The sequence below is a fragment of the Cryptomeria japonica genome, chromosome 3 (genome assembly GCF_030272615.1).
Source record: "Cryptomeria japonica chromosome 3, Sugi_1.0, whole genome shotgun sequence".
Lineage (NCBI taxonomy): Eukaryota > Viridiplantae > Streptophyta > Pinopsida > Cupressales > Cupressaceae > Cryptomeria > Cryptomeria japonica.
The window spans coordinates 365,880,911-365,902,661 of NC_081407.1; the positions used below are offsets into that span (position 1 = coordinate 365,880,911).

The 21,751-nt window shown below is 36.3% G+C and overlaps 1 protein-coding gene across 3 annotated transcripts; it reads left to right on the forward strand.

Moving 5' to 3' along the window:
• Positions 1-519: 519 nt before the first annotated feature.
• Positions 520-20,356, forward strand: LOC131080031 (uncharacterized). Of its 3 annotated transcripts, none has more exons than XM_058018127.2 (5): positions 520-724; positions 18,681-18,902; positions 19,022-19,179; positions 19,454-19,520; positions 19,936-20,356. In XM_058018127.2, exons 2-5 carry the CDS (start codon positions 18,771-18,773, stop codon positions 20,032-20,034), a joined length of 456 nt encoding a protein of 151 aa, XP_057874110.2. In that variant the 5' UTR covers positions 520-724; positions 18,681-18,770; the 3' UTR covers positions 20,035-20,356. The 3 variants fall into 3 exon arrangements, with proteins under 3 accessions (XP_057874110.2, XP_057874109.2, XP_057874107.2); XM_058018126.2 differs by having other exon boundaries at positions 523-724; positions 18,735-18,902; XM_058018124.2 differs by lacking the exon at positions 520-724 and adding an exon at positions 11,200-11,510 and having other exon boundaries at positions 18,735-18,902.
• The last annotated feature ends 1,395 nt before the right edge of the window (positions 20,357-21,751 follow it).

Below are 21,751 nucleotides of genomic sequence, written 5' to 3' on the forward strand. Positions count from 1 at the left end.
TTTTCAAATAGTTGAAAGATTAGGAAATATTTATAACATTTATTTACTCTCATTCAAAAAATTAATAGGGTTGACAATTTAAGTACAAAATTTAAAGCATTACAACTTTTTTTATAAAAAAATTAATTGCAAATTAGTTTTGCAATGATCATATCTAAAATCAACCAATAAAAAATATACAATAATATTAAGATATGACATATACAATAGTGATATGTCATTAAGTTATTAATACAATTGACATTTGATTGGTGGATTAAATGTTTTATGACATAACATTTTAAAAAAAGAAAAAACAAATAAAAATAGAAAAGCAAATAAATGACATTTTTATAATTATTTAAAATAGAAAATTAAATATAATTATAAAAATTTTGTTCACAAATTTTAATTCTACTTTATGATTGATTAAATTATTGAAAGAAATTAAATGCCTTAGAGGAACTAACAATGAGGTGGCTAGACAAAATAGGTGTTCGATTTAGATTGGCTCTACGTTATTGAGCCCTTAGGCAAAATTATTGTAATTTCTTTCTTCATTCGATAAAAATAAAAGAGATCTTCGTGCGAGTCGAGAACGAGGGACTCCCAATAGAAACCCTGTGAAAGTTCTTGAATGAAATTCAAAATCCAATCTCCCTCAGCATTCATGTGATGCGAAGAGACCGTGCAGCGCAAAACATAAAAACAATTACATAGCTCTGTCTGCACCATAATTTTTCAAGTAAGTTCAATTTTAAAATGGATTAATCTCATGACTGCTCCACATATTGGTAATTTTAAACACCTGTATTGATTTCTAATTCCATCGTAACATCAAACTTGATAGTTACAATTTTTGTTGAATTTTTTTCAGTCCCCACCAATGGGTTCCATTTTAAAAAGTCTCTTAAACCACTAATTTTGGCTCTGATCATTGTTATATACTCTCCAGTGCCTGTTTCAGCAATAGACCCTAATGGATGACCTACCCATGTTTCAGCGGGCACTACCAAAATATGTGCTTCTTCCTAAATTTGCATTTTCTGAACAGAATTGGTTAATTGGGGTTTTCATTATTTAGACTTAAAAATGTTGCCTTCAATTTTTGTTCAGACTGCTAAACTCTCTGGAAAAGCAGCGGTAGAGCCCCAGGCTGAAATCCCAGTGAATGTGAAGCACCAAGTTTAGCAAGTGCTTCAAGATTATCTTTACTATACAGGGGAATTTTAACTTTATTTATGCCAGACATATTACCCTCGATGCCCCATGTTTTATATAGAAGCTGTAATCCAATGTACGTGAATAGAAGAACTTAACCCGAGCCTTTAAGAAACATCTGCTTTATAATACAATTAATGCGTTTGAGCCCTTCTTTGAAAGCATTGGTATACAAGAATTTTGGGACACGTAAAGAAAATGCTGCAAATATTTTCCTTCTATATTCCTCAACTTGATTAAAATTCTATTATAGAGCATAGAGATTCTTCTGCAACATTGTTAAGGAGGTCACTTTTGGTATAAAATGACTTACTTATATCATCCAAAGAGCAACCAATGGCTACCAAAGGCATCAAGCTTTCTAAACTAGTACCCCTGTTGTGCAGATTTATTTCCATCAAACAGAAAATCCTGCTTTTCTCCAGTTGGAAACCATTCAAACCAATAATAACTACCATGAAGTCTCTATATAGATCATCACTGAGAACTGACGGGCAACAGATTATGATTCTCACAACAGAATTTGTGATATCCATAGCTTGTTGCCTCCACATCAAGTGTTTATGAGGGAAAAACAAGCTTGCTTGCAACCGTGTTAACTTTGAGCAACATTGGATTGCCAACGCAGGAGCTTGGGAAACTTAACAAAGGGCACCCAAATATATTCAGTTGTTCTTCAAAAGAACTGCAAAATAAACTGCAATTCTATGAGAATCTTGGAGTCAGTAAGGCTTCTGTTGTGAGAATCATAATCTGTTGCCCGTCAGTTCTTAGTGATGATCTATATAGAAACTTCATGGTAGTTATTATTGGTTTGAATGGTTTCCAACCGGAGGAAAACAGGATTTTCTGTTTGATGGAAATAAATCTGCACAACAGGGGTACTAGTTTAGAACTTTAGAAAACTTGATGCCTTTAGTAGGCATTGGTTGCTCTTTGGATGATATAAGTATGTCATTTTATACCAAAAGTAACCTCCTTAACAATGTTGCAGAAGAATCTCTATGCTCTATAATAGAATTTTAATCGAGTTGAGGAATATAGAAGGAAAATATTTGAAGCATTTTCTTTACGTGTCCCAAAATTCTGAATCCTGAACTAGTCAAATCTACGGAGGTAGGTGTTGCAGGTGCTGGACTATACCAGGAGGCAAGAGAGGAAATTGATTTTTATAGGGGCAAATTAATTAATCTTCTTGAATACACAGTTCGAATGATTTTTGAAAAGCAAAAAATTCTGCAATCTTTTAAACATGTCAGGAACGTGAATGACTCAATTGTGCAAAGATGAGTGAGAAAATATTCAGTTTATGTTATTAGATGGAGTAGATGTAGTTAATAAAGCCAGTCTAGAAAATCCAGAAAATATTCACTTTATGCTATTGGATGGAGTAGATGTAGTTAATAAAGCCATTCCAGAAAATTATCAAAGCATAATGATGGAAGGAGGAGATTTAGCTAATAGAAAGAAAGATCTAGTTATTGACAGCTTTCAATAGAAGCATTCTGCATCTGTTCAAGAACTATAAATTTGTGAAACTTTAGAGAGCCTTATTTTAATACATAAGCTGAACACTTTCTTGAAAGTAGGCTTAGCCAAAAACTTTGTGAAGGTGTCAAATTTGCCAGGAGGATTGCATATACATCCAATAAGTTGCAGGAGCGATCCAATTATTTGCTGGGACTTGGATTGCCCTTTTGTGCTCTTTGTACGCAACCTGGTATATTGAGCCAATGTTTGTATTCACTTCAAAAGAGAGTTGATTTTCTTCGGAGTTCTGTAAGCAACCCACTCTAGGTCCTTGAATTATATTCAATGTACTTGACTAAGAGTCTTGAGCATATAATCATACCTAGATACAAACTTTATCAATGATTAAGGGCAAATAAAGTTCTTAAGTTGGAGTTTAGTGTCTCTTCCATCATTAGGCCATCAGAGAAAAGCTTTGAGAAAAAATAATGTAATGCTTCACCTTGAAGGGAGGAACTATTTCAGGCAATGCATGCTCACATATGAACATGCTTCATCTGGCCAAAAAAATATTCAGTTTATTTTATTGGATGGAGTAGATATAGTTGATAAAGCCAGTCCAGAAATTTTTTAAAGCTTAATGATGGACCTTAAGGAGATTTAGCTAATAGAAAGAAAGATTTAGTTGTCGACAGCTTTCAACAGAAGCATTTTGCATCTGTTCAAGAATTACAAATTTGTGAAAATTTAGAGAGGCTTATTTTAATGCACAAGCTGAACGTTTTCGTGAAAGTAGGCTTAGCAAAAAACTATTTAAAGATGACTAAAGTTTCCAAAAGGATTGAATGTAAATTCATTAAGCTGCAGGAGTGATTCAATTATTTGCTTTTACTCGGATTGCCTTTTTGTGCTCTTTGTATGATACACTCGTTGCACCCTAATATATTCGGCCAAGTTTCCATTCACTTCAAAAGAAAGTTGATTTTCTTCACAGTTCTGTAAGCAACCCATTCCAGGTCCTTGAATTATCTCCACTGTACTTGACTCATAGTCTTGAGCATAGAATTGTGCCCAGACACGAACTCTATTAGTGGCTGAGGACAAATATTATTATTAAGTTGGAGCTTGATATGGGTTCCATCGTTGAACCATCAGATAGAAGCTTTGAGAAAAAATATGTAAAGCTTCACCCTAAAGGGAGGAACTATTTCAGGCAATGCAAGCTTACAAACGAGCATGTTTCATCTACTCAAGAAACACGAAGGTCTGAAAATTTACGAAGGTTGAGTCCAAGGCATGAGTTAGACATTCTCTTGAAAGTAGGCTTAGCAAAAAACTCTGAACTGATGATTAAAGTTGTTGGGGTTCCTTGTACAGGCAGTCAGTTGCAAGCTAGGGTTTAAGGTTTTTCTTTTATATAAACCCTATTGATGTTTGATCTGGGAGAATCAGTTTAGCAGGAAAATCATCTTGCAGATGAATGTTAGTTTTGATTATAACAATGAATGGTGGAATTTAGTTCCTCTTGTGTTATGGTTGTTCATGGCCATTTCTTTTATTTTTTTTGTTTAAATGTAATAATGCTTGTGTTTTCAGCCTCTATGTTTTTAGGGTTTTTATCTGCCGTGTTATAGATCAGCTGGATGAGGATGATAATCCTAGACCTTTTCTCATTATTCATGACAACTTAACATGCATCACCAGCTGACGTATGATTCATATTATATATACCTTTTCCAGCAATCTGTTCTTATGCTTTATATTATATATACCTTTTCCAGCAATCTGTTCTTATGCTTCATATTATATATACCTTTTCCAGCAATCTGTTCTTATGGTGCAAAAAAGCTTTGCTATCTTTTTAATTCACTTTATTTATTTATTCTTGTTTATGTTCTGTTTCATAAGGTTTTGCTGAATGAAGATAGAATTTCATAGACCTGTTCTGAATCATATTGAGGATTTAACTTGCATCACCAGCTGACGGTTGCCCTTTTGACACCTAGATCTGACTGAGTATTGTATTTCTATTTTTGATTTTCTTTATGTTTTTCTATTTTGTTATATGGGGTCTTCGATCCCATTTTTTGATCCTATGTTTGTTTACTTTTATATTTTAATAAAAATATATCTAAACTTTTTAATAATTCGTTAGTTTTGAAACTTCTTTGCTGTTTGAATATACTGTTCTTTGTCTTTGTTGGATTTTCAAACAGGAGTTTAAACTTATGGTTGCCTGCCGAATGGGAGTTTTAATGTCTACAATTATCTGCTGTGGTTATGTTAAAGATCTGCTTTGTCAAAGTGTCTAATTTTTAGTCCCAATCTCAATCTTCTCTTAACCCCACAGGGTTATGAACAAGCATGGGACACCGTTGGATTTACTAGTGATTGACTGTTATTTTGTGTGGATATACTTTTGGTTTCTTGTCCATTAGGTATTTGATTAGATTGGCAAGGAAGCTACAATTGTTTTCACTTAAAACACTAAGAGAAAAATATATATCAGGATTGAAAGGACATTGTTTGATTTTAGACATCTTACAGGTGGCACAAATAAAAATAAATCAGAACTTTAGAAGTGTAATATGCAAAGAAATCATATTTGTTCAGCCGATAATGGACATATAAGAGTCTTTGTTCTCTTTTTTAATAAGTTGGTTGAAGGCTCTACAGGACTTCAATACCAAGAAAAGGTTGAAGAATGAAACCCCAAATACAACATCAAATCCTTAAATCTGAAGTCACTATAGATCCAGCCATTTTTATTAAGGCTATCCACTCGTAATGCTACAACACGCTTCCCAAAGGCCATCCAGTCAAAATGCTGCAATGGTTTTTGCAAAAGCATTTCAGCATATCCCTCGTTGAGAGCCACTTTGGGACTCATTTCTATCCCCCAAAATACAAACCAATGTACAACTACCAAGCCAGATTAATAAAATGATTGAAATTGCAGCCATCGAACAAGTTTTTTTTCTTAAAAGAAGCTCACTTCCTTTAAAAAATAAGCCAGCCTAGTATAATCCACTGACTACAAGATTTCTCCTACCATAAGGGTAGGCTAATAATTGCATGAATCAAAAGAACAAAATGTTCCAAAAAATTATACCTATAATATCTGTATCACTAGGTAATTGTAGGCAAATACCACTATCCATGACATGGGCAATAACTATACATAAATCCCTAACACTACAAATAACAACAATTGATATTGGTAAAATAGAAAGACGAGGACTAACATTTACAGCTATATTGAGATCCAAATTATTAAATGGCCTTTGTATCCTACCAACATTCTTTTTTGAGTGGTACTCTAGAATGCAAAACAATCCATACACAATTATAAAAAAAAAATTAATTACAATTTCTTTCACTATGGAAAAAATGAGGTATGCAATTGCCAATCCAATCTCTTCCACATTAACTTTAAATTTAATTTCAAACTATACAATATTGGTCTTCCAAAATTGTCTTTCTTAACTAACTTATTCAAACCTTTTTGGTGTGTAGGTGGATACTGTTAAAATAATATTAATATCTTCTGTAATGGTCATCTTCTATTTTTAGCGGTCATCCTAATTGTCGACTTATTTAGCTATTTAGCTTTTTAGTCGACTTATTTAGCTTGTTAAGTTAGCTTTTTATTATTTAGCTTTTTAAGCTTTTTAGCTTATTTGATTTCACTTTAACGAATAGTTCTATTTATAGGACATCGTCTTGTAGGCTCTATATATACGTGTGTATATCGTTCAATGTAACTATCCGATTATTGAATCATTCATTCAATTTATTTTTTATGGTATCAGAGTGGGTTGATGGGATATTTTAGAGTTTGGCGAATTTAAAAAAAATAAAAAATTCGTGGCCGTCTTTCTGGAACTTTTTTCCAGAATTTTTTTTAATTGATTTAAAAAAAAAAATCGTTGGTGGTTCGTGGGCAAGCTGTAATTCGAAATTCTTTTTTAAGGCAATTTTTAGGGTTCGTGGTCACAAGTTTTTAGCAGGTCCGAAGCTGCGATTTTTTTTGGTTAGCATGAGGGTTTTTCTTGCAACCTGTGTGGCCTTTGTTGGGCGAATTTCGCGGATTTTTTTACCGACGCGACTTGCTTTACCCTCGTATTTCACAGATAGTTTCGTGTTTTCTGGATTTTACAGGCTACCCGCACAATTTTTCCTAGCGGCTGTTCTGCGATTGCTGGGCGCGTTTTTTTGTGTGGTCTGCAGACACTTTTTCTTGTGCTGTGCCTAGGGTTTTGGCTCCTTTTTCCGCGATTTTCGCACATTTTCTGCTCGTGATGGCGATTTTATTGGCGTTTTGTGTTTTCTGAGGGCCGATGACGTGTTTTTCCGTGCGTTTTTTTTGCACACCCTCCTGTGCACGTTTGTATTGGGATTTTTGACTCTGATCGCATTTTTTTCAGCCCACTTTTTGCTCGTTATTCCGCGCGATTGTCAACGCGTTTTTTTGCAAAAGAGTTTGTGGGTGCTGCCGTTGTTGCGACTAAGGTTTTATAATTTTTTCCATAAAAATTATTTGTCGGGTTTTAAATATTTTTCCCTTAAGAAAAAAATTATGGGTTTTTAATATTTTTCCCCTAAAAAATTATTCTGGGTTTTAATAGTTTTTTCCACAATTTTTTTTTTTTTTGGAGATTTTACCATTTTTTACAAAAACGATGATTTGTAAATCCAACTTTTAGGTTTTCACGATTTTTCCCTGAAAATTGTTCTCAGGGTTTATAATTTTTCCTTAAAAATTCCCATCTGTAATCCGCAAAGTTTGTGTGGGATTTCTAGGGTATTCACGATTTTTTTCCTGAAAAATTGTTTGCAGGGAAAAAATCATCTGTGATACGCGAAGTTCGCATGGGGTTTGTGATTCTGGAAGTTCTCTGGTTTTGATCGATTTTTCTCCTAAAAAATCGTGCTTTGTTGCAATCAGTTTTGGGTCGCACCATTAGGGTGAACATCTACAACCATGGTATCTTGCAGTTTGTTTTGGAGTTGGTACTTTTCTGCAAAAGGGTTTGCTGATTTTTCCTCAAAATCATGGTTTCAGGCTTCAGTAATTCGCGTGTGCCAAATCTCTAATTCACGTGTGCGGGCTACATTAGCTTAGATGGCTTTTGATACTCTTGGTCATTTACATTCTGCAGATCCTGGGAGGGTCTCCATAGCAACAGCGTGTTCTTTGCATTTGTGATCATAACACCTGCAGTGTCTTCTGTAGGGTATTGAGTATGATGACCATTAGGGAGGGTGTTAAAATAATATTAATATCTTTTATAATGGTCATCTTCTATTTTTAGCGGTTATCTTAGTTGTCGACTTATTTAGGTATTTAGCTTTTTAGTCGACTTATTTAGCTTGTTAAGTAAGCTTTTTATTATTTAGCCTTTTAATCTATATTTAGCTTTTTAAGCTTTTTAGCTTATTTGATTTCACTTTAACGACTAGTTCTATTTATAGAACATCGTCTTGTAGGCTCTATATATGCGTGTGTATATCGTTCAATGTAATTATCCCAATATTGAATCATTCATTCAATTTATTTTTCACTTAAAGGTCACGGCCCAACTGAAAAAATGGGCAAAAAAAAATCATTTCTAAATAAATTTGTGCAGAATCTTACTCTAATGTATGGCAAAATTGTCTACAAAAATCAACATCAAGTACAAGTAGGAAATGTTACTGGCTCCTAAACCTTAATTATGTCTCTATCTAAGTTGGGTCCATAAACATTCATCAAGAGAAAGGAGCCCCCCCAGTCAAACTATTGAATTTGATTGAAAAACATAATTGAGATTCGTCAATATACATACCTGAGAATTTGTGCTTGTTCCAAATAAATGCCAAACCTCTTGCGGTACCTACAGTGTTGACCATCACTTCTTTGCTTTGCTTCCATATCCTTGGCATCAACTCCTTTAATGCAAAGCCATCAACTTTAGTTTCTTGAAGAAGCAAAATATTAGGACCAATAGTCTCTTCATATTTTTTTTCGAGGGAGATGCTTGCCGCTAGACTTAATAAATTTCTTCATTTATACTTGGGTATGCCTTGAGTTTGGCCTTACTTGCATCTTTTTTCTTCCCCTTCTGGTAGCTGTGATCCATTCTACTTCATTTTCCTTATCCTCCTCTAAGTCATGGCCTAAATTGTTGTTACTCCCACCCCCTTTATGTCTATCCTTTGTACTCAAAGCGATCTCAACCTCACTTGATTTAGATTTGAGCCTTAGGGGAATCAACATTGATTTCCGTAAAGATGCCTTCTTTTAGAGGCAATGCTCATTCAACCTCACATATCTCTAGACCATAGGAGGGAAGGGGCCCTCAAGGGGAAACCCTACCCAAAATACCTCCAACTTGTTTCTAGATTGCAAAAGATAGAGAGTTATTTCCTTTTGAAGATGATGCAATCTCTTGAACAATAGGAGGCCTACTAATTTGCACCTTCTTTGGTCCCAATTACCCCTTGTTATCTCTCATTGAATCACAATTCCTTGCAAAATGTCCAAACTTCCAGCAATGAAAGCATCTAAAGGGAGGCATTCATAATCTATCTCTTGAATTCACTCACCGAAAGTAGAGAATAACCTTGATTGAATGCATGATCAACTTATGTAACTTCATTTTGACATAGATTCTAGCCATATGTTGATATTTTTGGTGCCCCTCATGGCAACCACTGTTCAAAGGTAATGTGGTAAGGTGCATGGCATGGATTTCCTTCATGCAAGCATTTGTAGGAAGAATCAGTGGACTAGAAGAATTAGAGATTTTGTCTTCCATCCCAAGGTAGACGTTTTTCTGTAGAGGTTTTAGTGCTGTTGTATCCTTTGAAGAGAGAGCCTCTATTGATGATTGCCTATTGCACCCATTGTGCACCTTAGAATCCTGTGAAGGGGGTGGCCTGCTTGACCCAAGGCGAATCTACATCCTTCCCGAGATAATTTGAAGGAGCGTCCACAATGTAATGTTGTGGAAGGGCATTGGTCCACCAAGATTGGCGCTCAACTTTGAACTTGGATCTGGTGCAACTATTGGCCATATGGCCAGTTTCAAAGTATCTTTTGGATCAGAAGGGCAAACCTTTGTAATTGAGAGTCTAAGAATAGCCAGGATCAACAATCTTAAAAGTGATATCCACTGGAAGCTCTCTTGAGATGCCCATGTCCACCAAGATGCGAGCAAAAGTGTAGGTGAAATTAGATTTGTCTGTGTCAATGGCCAAGGAGTTACCCAAGGAATCCCCAATAGCTTTGAAGTTACCTTCAAACCAAAACTCTAACGGGATATTTGGATGGTAGACCCAAACAGGTTTCATTGTAAAAGATTCCTTCAAAGGGTTGAAATATGGATACTAGGGTTTTAGAAGGAGCAGATTTTGCCCCCAACACTATTGCTCCTAGAGGATGGCATCCGGATCTTGTTTGCAATTAAACACCACAATAAAAAAGCTCTGTGCGTAGGGGTAAACTTCCACATTACCTTTGAGTAATGGTTGCCATGCACCTGTAATCCATTCGTGCAAACCTACAAGTTTTGGCCATAATTGCTTGAATTGGCCAATCAAGCCATTAGAGGTGTCGAAGACATCCTTTTTCAGATCCTCAGAGAAGATCAAAACAAGGGATGTAGAAGCCCTTTTGAGTGTGGATTTTGAACAGATCTTAGAGGCCCTTGGAAAATCAGAGGCCATCCCACTCTTGAGAGGCTATGCATCCCAGGCTGCATTTCTCACCTTAGTGCTTGTAGCACCCTGAGTGATAACATCTTTGAAATATCCTTGTGAAGCATTATTCGCACCCACACTAGGAGAACTGACAGCCGAAGGAGGGCGAATGGAGGCACTCTTCTCGCTACCAATAACCCTAAGTGCCAAAAATAGGACGCATGTAGGGAGAATGGGGGCTGAGGGCTTCTGGACGGGGCTAGGGCACAATGCCATCTGGTGCACAGCACCAAAATCCTCACATGCATTGTTGGAAGACACCTCCCACACACCAAACCGTGAGGAATCCTTGGAAAGGGCATCACCATGAACTGTAGAGGGACAAGCTGAACATAGGGAAAAGGACGCGCAACAACCAGGCGAAGGAGCGGCAAAGTTCGACATCGCAGGAATCTTAATAACACTCTTAAGATTAGGACTGTTATTATATATATATATATATATATATATATATATATATATATATATATATATATATATATATAGTTTTCTTTTATTTTATTTTTCAATGGATCTTGTTATGTACGTTGGGTAGAATATTTTTCTAGAATTTAATTTACTTTATTCTATATTTTTAAGTCTTGTGCTTGATACATTTGCCTCTTAATTCAGAGGTTCATCTTATCCTTGAAAGCCAGTAATTGTGGACACGTATAAGAAAAATGATATGTTCTTGTATAAGATCTAAGTTATCGGTTCTGGTATAGGTGCGGGTATGGGTATCGGAACACAATATGACGGTAAGACAATGTTTTTCCTTGGGTACAAGCCTGGGAATATATATATGCTGTCTATTGCGATTTTGTAATAATTTTTCTCTAAAATTGCTATTCATGTCTTAAAATAGGGTCACGGGTTTGTCTATTGATCCCTAAAACAGAATAAGAATGATAATTTGAAGCATCCTGCCTTGAATACAAATTTGAAGTCCGCAATTTCTTTGCAGCCATCTGAAATTTTTAAAAACATTCCACAAAATCTCTAGTTTGAGGAAAATCTCATATATATCCTTGCCCTGTTCAAGTATGTGAATGCAAGTTCTACAACAAGCTCCTGTGGATATCTGATATATGTTGGCTAAATCTACGTTGGGTGAGGTATTTTGTCAAACAGTATGCTTCCACAATCAAATACAAGACTGATTGCTATATACAATATGTATTAAAGTAGCACAACCGAAATTAGGCACACGAAAATAGAAATCTCAGTTACTAATAGAACAAATTTATTGCCCACAATTACACATCCACATTCACAAGTATTACACAGATTTTCTTTGTAACTGTCCCTATAAACATTTTGCAAGTATTTTTATGTGCCTCTGTTTTTTGCAAATATGTCAAGCATGACAACTATAACCATTTCCATTTTCTATTATTTTGAAGAACAGCATATCATGTTCCAAACCCTCCAATTTAGGAATGTATGAAGGATATTGGTATAGGCATTTGAGTTTGGACTTTTCTTTTATCTTCACATAAGAAGTCTACAAAGATAAATATATGCCCACTTCAGAGCAAGCAAAATGATACTAGTGTCTAACAAACTAATGTATTGGCCACCAAAGGGCAGCCCATTCTTAAAACCAAAATTGAAAGTTTAAGGCATATTCAACAAAGGATCAAACACCCTATTAAAACATCAGCAAACAGCTTAAAATCCAACAGCACAATCGTGAGCTGCCTTATGCTTGAATGTCATCTCCAGTACTGGCATCAGAATCTTCTCTGTCAGGTTGTTTAGGTCCGACTGATAACAGGGCCTTCTGCAAGATCGATTTGCTTCTTTGCTTTCTCCTTAGCTTCCTTCAAGTAAATGCTTAGCAAGTGACAAATCTGAGGACAGTGTAGAATCTAATTTAACTTCACTGCCCCTTTCAACTCAAGTTTCACTTCTTTTCAGAGGAGAGATGATCCTGTTACAGTTGTATTTCCACTTGCTTCCTTTTTGACCCGTCATCTGCTGCCTGTCAACTAAATTCATCTCACCACAGTGTAACCCAACATTAGTATGAATCTTCTCAAGAGGCGCCTGTATGAGGATAAAAAATGATTACTTATCTCTTATTGTTTATTTGATAAAAAAACAATTTTTTAATATTAAAAAAGCATTGTGATTGCATACCTTGATGTGGCATTTCTTGAGACATTTTTAAAATAGAACATGGGTCTTTTTTAAGTTTCAATGTTATCCAGACTAGGCTTGTGATCCTGATACTTAAATGCTCATAGTTGCTCCATGTAATGTGATTGACATCCTGAATGCCCATGCCATCTTTTTATTGTGGTGGAAGAATATAAATTTCTTCTTGTGCTTCACCCCATCATTCAATATGGATCTTGCATTTGGAATGTACTCTCTAATGCCTTCCTCTCCCAAGATAGGTTCTCCAAATTTGCATATATCTCCTGTCTTCATTGGTGGGATCTATTTCCATATGAATATCACTCCACCTGCCTCCTGCTGCACGATTGTTTTAACAGAAGAGTACAGGATCCAGAAAATTCCTTAGCCCAATATTTTTTGAGATCTAAATGTACCAAACAGTTACTGTCACAAAATGGAGGGCGCTTCAAATGTATACAAGCGTTTCAGTGAGTTGGAGTTGTTTGGGCTAAGAGGTTCTCTACTTATAGTACTTTTGCCCCTAGTAAAAAAGATATGGGTTCTAAAATATAGGCTCTAGGCAATTCTCTGACTATAGAACACACATCAATAGAGGAAACTGAAAGAAAAAGATCAATACTACTGGTCCATGGACCATAACTCATACAATGGAACCAAACGTCAGAAAACATTTACATTACGAGCCACACAAATTAGACTCAGCATTGAAGGTGACTTGTGTTCAGAGAGTTGGTTAAATGAATATGGAAAGATGCCTGATGCCTCATGCATGAACAAAGGTTGTAGCAATATCAGCTGAAAGTTAATTAGTTGATGTCCAAATCAAAACCTTTATCCATGATTGCAGAATACAATTTTAGGGTAGGATCTGTAATTTTCCAATGAAGACAAGTCATGACAAGGAAAATCTTTCTATAAAACAATCCAGTTTTGACGACCTTTATCTGTCAAGTCTTGGGCACAGAACATTATCCTTCTACCACAAAAGCACATTTTGTGCAGACCCAACAATGATTACATTCCGAGAAAACATCGTAATAAAATAGTATGTACTAAATCACCTTTTTTATTTATACTGCAACCTTTTGCATAAATGCTCTGCTGATTTTATGGTGGTGCTCGTTAACCACAGGCAAACATCAGATCTGTTGCCTTCCCAACCATAGATGATAAGCTCTTATCGTCACCCCTGAGCACACTACATATATTTCTCACCATCAATTGATCTGCTTGTACATGAATTCGATCTGCCTGATTATGATCGAACTTGCTGTATATTCTCTTTCCAAAGAGGGAAGACCACGTCCATATATATCCGTTGAAAAGAGATATCCAGGAGTCGGCTCTCATCAAGGAGGCACGACCTTCATGAAGCATCACATGCCTTCAAATGAGGGGTGGCGGACTCTAACCAAAAGTCGGCCCTTTTGAAACAAATCGGATAAGTCAAACTTAATAATGTATGTTTAATCATTAAACATGATAATGCATATGTGACTTAATAAAGATATTAAAGGATTAATATAAGTTGATAGATACATCAAATGTGTAAGGCCATTAGGTCATTCACACATTTGATCTTGCTGAGTCGGCCTGTAGGATTTCTACTGACGCTATATCATCAACACTCCCTCTTAGCTAGGGAGGAATCCTTCTTAATCTCTACAAGTCACATCACCTCATCGTGATGACTAACATAATGACTACACTCATGTGAATGAAAGAAGGTTATCATCTCATCGTGATAGCATATCTCCTCATCGTGATGTTTGACCACAATGGCTACTCCCATGTGTGGAAAGGAAACATATCACCTCACCGTGATATCAACCATCATGGCTTCTCCCATGGATGGTGTAAGAATAGATATCACCTCACCGTGATATTAACCATTATTGTGAGATCGTCACCTCACAATGATGGTAAAATGCACAAGTGTTCATCATTGTGAGATCGTCACCTCACAATGATATTCACCATGGCTACTCCCAGAGGGTGAATAAGCACAAATGCCAAGTCATGGAGTTTCTCACATGTCATCCACCATACCTACTCGCAAAGGGTGGAACAAGGGCTGGAACCTCAAACTTCTCTCACAGAGAAGAATGCATAACAAGGGTTGATACCTCAAACTTCTCTCACAGAGAAGAATGCATAACAAGGGCTTGCACCTCAAACTTCTCTCACAGAGAAGAATCCATTAAAATACATATCAAGTAATTACTGATGCTGAGACTCCCTCTCAGCAAGGGCTTCATTCTCCACAACTCCAAGCTTGTCTCGAAAATGCACAAACTTCACTTTGACAAGAGGCTTGGTGAGAATGTTAGCCGTCTGTTCCTCAGTACAAATGTATCTCAACTGAACACCATTCCTCTGTACCATATCTCTAATACAGTTATATTTGATCTTCCGCATGTTTAGATCCATCATGAAATACAAGGTTGGAGTTTGCATCACTCTTGGTGAATCCCAAGCTCACCAAGTATCTATCTATCCAGGAATATCACTACCTAGGTGACAACATAAAGGCCTTCCAGCCTACACTCATGGAATTGAATCATAGTCCTTTGACTGCTACAGTTTCCTGATCACTAGAGAAACCATCTCGACATGGTCTACTCCCTCTGAATCAATATGACCAAGATCCTCGGAAGTCAACTGAAGTAGATCCTCTAGCTGCTCCCTCAGTCACGGAAGAATACCCTGCTAACATGGACCCAATCATAGAATACAAATTGAGCAACGAAATGTAGCTTGATCACGACGCAGTGGGCATTGCAAACATCAGTGCATCCGACATTGCTTTTGCCAAAGCCAAACATCCGAGCCAGCTCGGTAACTGCGACTCCCCTTGCGCAGAATATATCGGACCTCTGTATTTGACCTCTACCTCGAGCAAGCATCCAACTCTACAGACAGTCAAACTTCAACTCCTAGTTCGGCGAAGAGATATTCCGGCTAGACATTGCCAAGACTTGGCTGTAGACAACGATCTGTCATCAGAATTTTGCTAGCGACATCGACATTGTTAGCTTGGCTCTTCTAGCTGCGACTGCCAACATTGCACCATACTACCTTGGCACAAACATTGAAATCCGCCGAGCAAGCATCCAACGTCCATTCTACTCGATCCAGTCTGGAGACATTGACATCCGCGTGGAGCTCGTTTAGCAGTCATCAGTGAGCCAGACATTGGATAAGTCCAGCACCGCGTGGCGATATTGCAATACATTGAAGCTGAGACATACACGGAAGCCGCCGATCCCATGTCGAGCATTATCAAACATTGAAACCGATCAGCTTGCAAGCGGAGACATTGCAGACATCTCTAGCCACTATCAACAGCGGGAAGACACATCCGCACGACATCGGAAACCTCGTTGATCGACATTCAAGCCCGCCTCTGTGAGAATGCAAAGATCCACACTCTCCCCGTTGAAGAAACATTTGGAGTCCATCAAATCGCGACATGTCTCATTGACGACAAGAGTCGCATGGAGGAATCCACAGAGCTTGAACTGCTGCTGCTCCGTTTCATCGTAGCACCTCCTCATCAATTCTGACTCCATTAATTCAGCAAAACCAAACCATTCAGATTCCCAAAAGTTCAAATCTGCTCTGATACCATGTTGATTTTATGGTGGTGCTCGTTAACCACAGGCAAACATCAGATCTGTTGCCTTCCCAACCATAGACGATAAGCTCTTATCATCACCCCCGAGCAAACTACATATATTTCTCACCATCAATTGATCTGCTTGTACATGAATTCGATCTGCCTGATTATGATCGAACTTGCTGTCTAATCTCTTTTCAAAGAGGGAAGACCACGTCCATATATATCCGTCGGTAAGAGATATCCAAGAGTCGGCTCTCATCAAGGAGGAGGCATGACCTTCATGAAGCATCGCATGCCTTCAAATGAGGGGTGGCAAACTTTAACCAAAAGTCGGCCCCTTTGAAACAAATCCGATAAGTCAAACTCGATAATTTATGTTTAATCATTAAACCTGATAATGCATATTTGACTTAATAAAGATATTAAAGGATTAATATAAGTTGATAGATTCATCAAATGTGTAAGGCCAATAGGCCATTCACACATTTGATCTTGTTGAGTCGGCCTGTAGGATTTCTACCGACGCTATATCATCAACATGCTCTATCATGATCTTCCAATTTCATCTACTTCAAAGTCTCCAAGGTTGCAGAAATGCAGTTTGTGCATAACTAGAACTTTAATAGACCTAAAAACTTAAAAGTTGAAAATCATATTTCATGCACTTTCTATAGTCATGACATTTCAAGGATCACATTTTGATGAATCATTTTGGCAAGCCAGTATTTTTGCATGCATGTTATATTGTGACCTTCCAATCGCATTTACTTCAATATCTCAAAAGGCTAAAACAAATTTAGTTTTTGTGTAATCAGGAATTTAATTGCCCTCAGAGTATAAAGCACACTTGTGCACTTAACATAAGCATTTCATTTTCATATTTTTGAATTCAATTAAGCAATTTTGGAAAACTAGTCACAAACCTGCAGCACCCATCTACATTATGCATAATTGTCTAACAGGGCAGTCATGGTCGCAACTGTGTCCGTAATTGTAGTTTCCAAAGAAAAATATTGAGGTCCTCATATGGCATAGAGCTTAATTATTACCAGCCTGGTGCTGCACAGTTCAGTTTCATATGGTACTCAAGAAGAGATGTGCCCACATTAGCCGAGAAGCCTGTTGGGATATTAGTCTTTCTGTAGATATGAGAGAAGACAACCAGGTTTTGTTGCTGACTAATGCTCAATCTTCCATAATGATTTCATTCAGCTTCCAAGTAGGAGATTTGGATTTTATAATTGAGTGAATTGGCAAATGTAGAATCTTCCAAGATTAATTGGTTTTAACTTTTCTATATTCAACAAGATGGCCTACATTGGGTCTTGCACCAGCATGTAAGCATTCTCTTTGTTGTTGGTCTGTTTCATTATATTTAGAGCAAAGATCCCGAGCATCTTGTCAATAATAAGACCATCTGCTCCAGTCAGATTGGGATTTTTTGATAGATGTCCCATAAAATTTTGTTTAGTTGCCTTTGGAGTAGGGCTTGACTACTTTGCTAATGCTCGTTTTAGTCTATTGGTTGTAACTCCTTTATCAGGGGAACATGAGATTGGAGGTTATATGGGAAGCTTGCAATCTCCTGTCTTTCTCTTGGAATTGCCAAGAGGAAATAGATGGGAGCTCCAGAAATTCATTGTGTAGACCATTTCAATAAATAATGTTTTTGATTGTAAAGCCAATTTATTATGTTAGTTCCTTGCTGGCTTTGGGTAGTTGTTAATAAATGGTTATAATCAGTTATCAACGATTGTGGTCTAACTACCCTCCAAATAGTATTCTCATTGTAGTATAGTGGTGAGTATTCTTGTCTGTAAAGTGTAAACACATTCGGTAACGAGCTTGCTAAGTGGGCATGATTTGAGGGAGTTCCATTGTTGAGAACGCTTCAGCCAGAATACTTCTTAGATGGTTGGACTCCTAAGAAGACTTGGTTTACCTTATGAATGTCCCAGTAATGCTGATTGATACTATGTGATGTTTATTTTGCCATTTTCAATCCCACTGCTTCACTCATCTGACCATACCCTGATGCAATCAATGCCAAGTAGAACATTCAACCCCATAAGAGATGGGCTCTTCTGAATCATTCCTTGTGAAAGACGCATCATATAGATTGACTTCATACTAAACATGCAGTTGATTCCCAAAAAAAAGACATGTAAATTTTTTAAAAAGTTATGGTAATAAACATGGGGCTAGATCTGGCATAATGAGCTTCTTTTACATTCCTTTTCTGTCCTTATTCTAAATCTCTCTAGGATGGATGCTTATTTTAAAAGCCAGTCTCTGCTTTGCATGTTATCTTGCAGCTTGAGGTGTCTATTATTGCTTGCATTGTGGTAACGGCCAGTGCTTGTTTGCAGAATTTTTTTTAAAAGTTATGGTAATAAACATGGGGCTAGATCTGGCATAATGAGCTTCTTTTACATTCCTTTTCTGTCCTTATTCTAAATCTCTCTAGGATGGATGCTTATTTTAAAAGCCAGTCTCTGCTTTGCATGTTATCTTGCAGCTTGAGGTGTCTATTATTGCTTGCATTGTGGTAACGGCCAGTGCTTGTTTGCAGAAAAAGGGAGAAGTTGGATTCTTTTTTTCTAGAGAGATGAGCTACTTACTACAGACTCTCATGAGGAAACAGGATGTTGACAAGCTCATTAGGGATACATTGGACAAAGTTCTGGTTCTTCGTTTTGGAAGGGCCACAGATATTGTCTGCATGCAGCTTGATGAAAGTGTAATCTTTTTTCTCTAATTCTTACCCCATTTTTGGAATTATAAGGAATGATTGATGAATATTGGTTATGTTGACATTTCTTTTTATTACTTTCTATTACAAGTTAACTGTAACCACAGCTTGCAAAATCTGCACGTGAAGTGTCAAAGTTTGCATCAATAGCTTTAGTGGATGTGGATGCTGAGGAAATCCAAGTTTATATCAAGTATTTTGACATTACTTTGATACCTGCTACGATCTTCTTCTTTAATGCACACCACATGAAGATGGATTCTGGGTATCATATACTCTCTCTTTGAAATCAATTTTGTTGGAGTTGTATTTTCTTTTCTTTGAGACTAAAAATTATAATAAAATTATGCTGCACATAAGTTGGTGGGGATCAATTTTTTTTATTTTTGATTGAAAAATATATTTATTGTTGGTAATTGCACGAATTCCACTATGGGTAAATCTCATTATAAAATGCAGCTGTGGCCTGGTTATTGAATTCATTGCCAGAATTTAGAAATTTTGTTTTATCATAAAATTTGATATCCTGTCTTCAACAGGACTCCAGACCATACTAAATGGATCGGTGCATTCCATCAAAAGCAAGATTTTATTGATGTTGTGGAGGTATGAAATAGAGAAAAATGGACATTTTATTGATATTTGACAGGCTTTTTGTTCACAAATATTTTTCCTCTTTAAGCATGCTAGCTCTTTGATAATGTGTTTATCATTGTGTTAGCAATTCCTTGGCTCAATTTGTCTGTGACAATATTTTTCAGATTGGAGTTTTGGTTGTGTTGGGCTCTGGTCATCTAACAGATTGATTTTGATTCATTTGTAATATTTTAAAGGGTCACATTAGAATTTTGAACAGGGGTCATCAATCTTATAGCTTGGGATAGTTTTGTTTTCCAGTTTCTGGCTTGCCAACTTATTTTCTAGAAAATATTTAATTGATTTGTTTAATTGGATTTATATTAGCAAGATTATATTTTGGCTGGTTTTGCATTTTGAAACCTTGTCTATATATTTTATGCAGGCCATCTTCAGAGGAGCAATGAAAGGAAAATTGATTGTCATGTGCCCTTTGCCTCAGGAGAGAATTCCAAAGTTTCAATTGCTTTTTAAGGATATTTAACTGGTTAACATTGCATGATCTGGGATGAGGAACTGTTATTCTTTATATAATATATTAAATTCTTGACCCAGCTTTGTCATCATTTTGATGTACAGCACATGATGGCAGACACTTTTGCTTTTTAACTGGGGGATGCATTATCAAACTTAGTGCAGTTCATTGTCATGGCCATTCCCCTGCCTAACAACTAGACCAGGGACAAATGAGTGATTATCTTTGAAACATACAACAACGTTAGCTAATTTTGTTACGAAGGCATTCTTATGATAACTCAAGTTTTGAGCATTGCTAACTTCTCAAATAAAGACCTATAATTCAATCATACCTTTGTTTTATCATTATGTTAAATGTAGCATTTTAGTTTTTGCTATGACATGGGTGGTGAACTAGTCTCCAATTTCACATAAGCACCTGTAACAATAATTGTTAAATTAGTAATCAATTTCAAATGGAAACAGAAAAATGTTTACTGGACTATCAAAAAGGTTGGTGAATGCATGTAGTTAATAGTTAAACGTAGCTTAAGTGCTTGGAGTTATATAAGATCCCCTATAATTTTTGCCCAAATTTTCACTTTTCCCAACTGAGTAATTTTGTCAAACAGTTTGCTTGCTTATGGTGGTTGACTGCATAAAGGTTTTCTGTTTATTTTTGTTTTATCTTGCAGAGATACCATTCAACTTTGCTATGCACTCAAACAAGTAGATAACAGCAAGAAGGAAAAGTTTCTATCCATAAAACGAAGATATGACAAGATTTACACAATATTATCTGTTATGAGAGCAGAAATATAATGCATCAAACAAATGAAATTCCGACCTTGAGTTGACTGAAATAATATTGCACAGATCTGAAATTCAATCTGAAAAGTTCTCTATTACAAAACTGGAGTAGTACATGGACATGAACATCAACAACTCCAAGAATACTACGCACATTTCATACATAGTTTCCATTATTAACAAGTTGCTCTTCCCAAGCACACAAATATTGATGAAGCTTTCACAAATAGTTCAGTTCTGAAAATACATATTGCAACACTCAGAAATGCACATCAGCTCCCTTCCGATGCAATCCAAAGTTTTCCAAACACCTAGCAAATCTCATGCCACAATGACCACCAATAGGAACTTAGTGTCCAAATCCACAGAAAACCTTCAAACAAATAACCTACATTGAAATTGAAGCTTCAATCCCAACTCTACCAATATCAAAGTGCTCAACACCTTAAATGAATCCAAACTCATCCAACAAAAACTCCTATTTCATAACATGGTGTCCAGACATAATTTTCCTAACAACTTCGATCACAACAACAAAATATGAAATTTATCTTATCAAAGACTTTATTTAATTTCATAGCATAACCATTAAAATACTGATGCAAATCTGAGTGACTTCGTCAATCATTAGCTAGGGAGGAATCTTTCACCACCAAAACTGATCTTCCCAAGAAAGTGTTCGCCCACTAGAGGTTGAGATGAAGTTCGATCTCGAGAACCACAAGGGTTTCAATCAAAGAAATAGAATAAATTTTACATACCAATATTAAAAACATCTTTTTAAAATCACTTTATTAATTATTAAGCCTTTTGATTTCAAAAAGTGATTATTTTACTTTTAAAATATTTATGACACTAAAAGTCACTTCTCGTTTAAATCTTTTTGTTTTCTTTCCAATGAGCTATAATACTGAGGTGTCCAATAAATTATTTTA

Coding starts and splice junctions, on each gene's coding strand:
- LOC131080031 (XM_058018124.2), top strand. CDS start 11,484: ATGTTGGCTAAATCTACGTTGGGTGAG. Junction 18,903..19,021: donor GCATGCAGCTTGATGAAAGT/GTAATCTTTTTT, acceptor CTGTAACCACAG/CTTGCAAAATCTGCACGTGA. Junction 19,521..19,935: donor ATTTTATTGATGTTGTGGAG/GTATGAAATAGA, acceptor TATTTTATGCAG/GCCATCTTCAGAGGAGCAAT.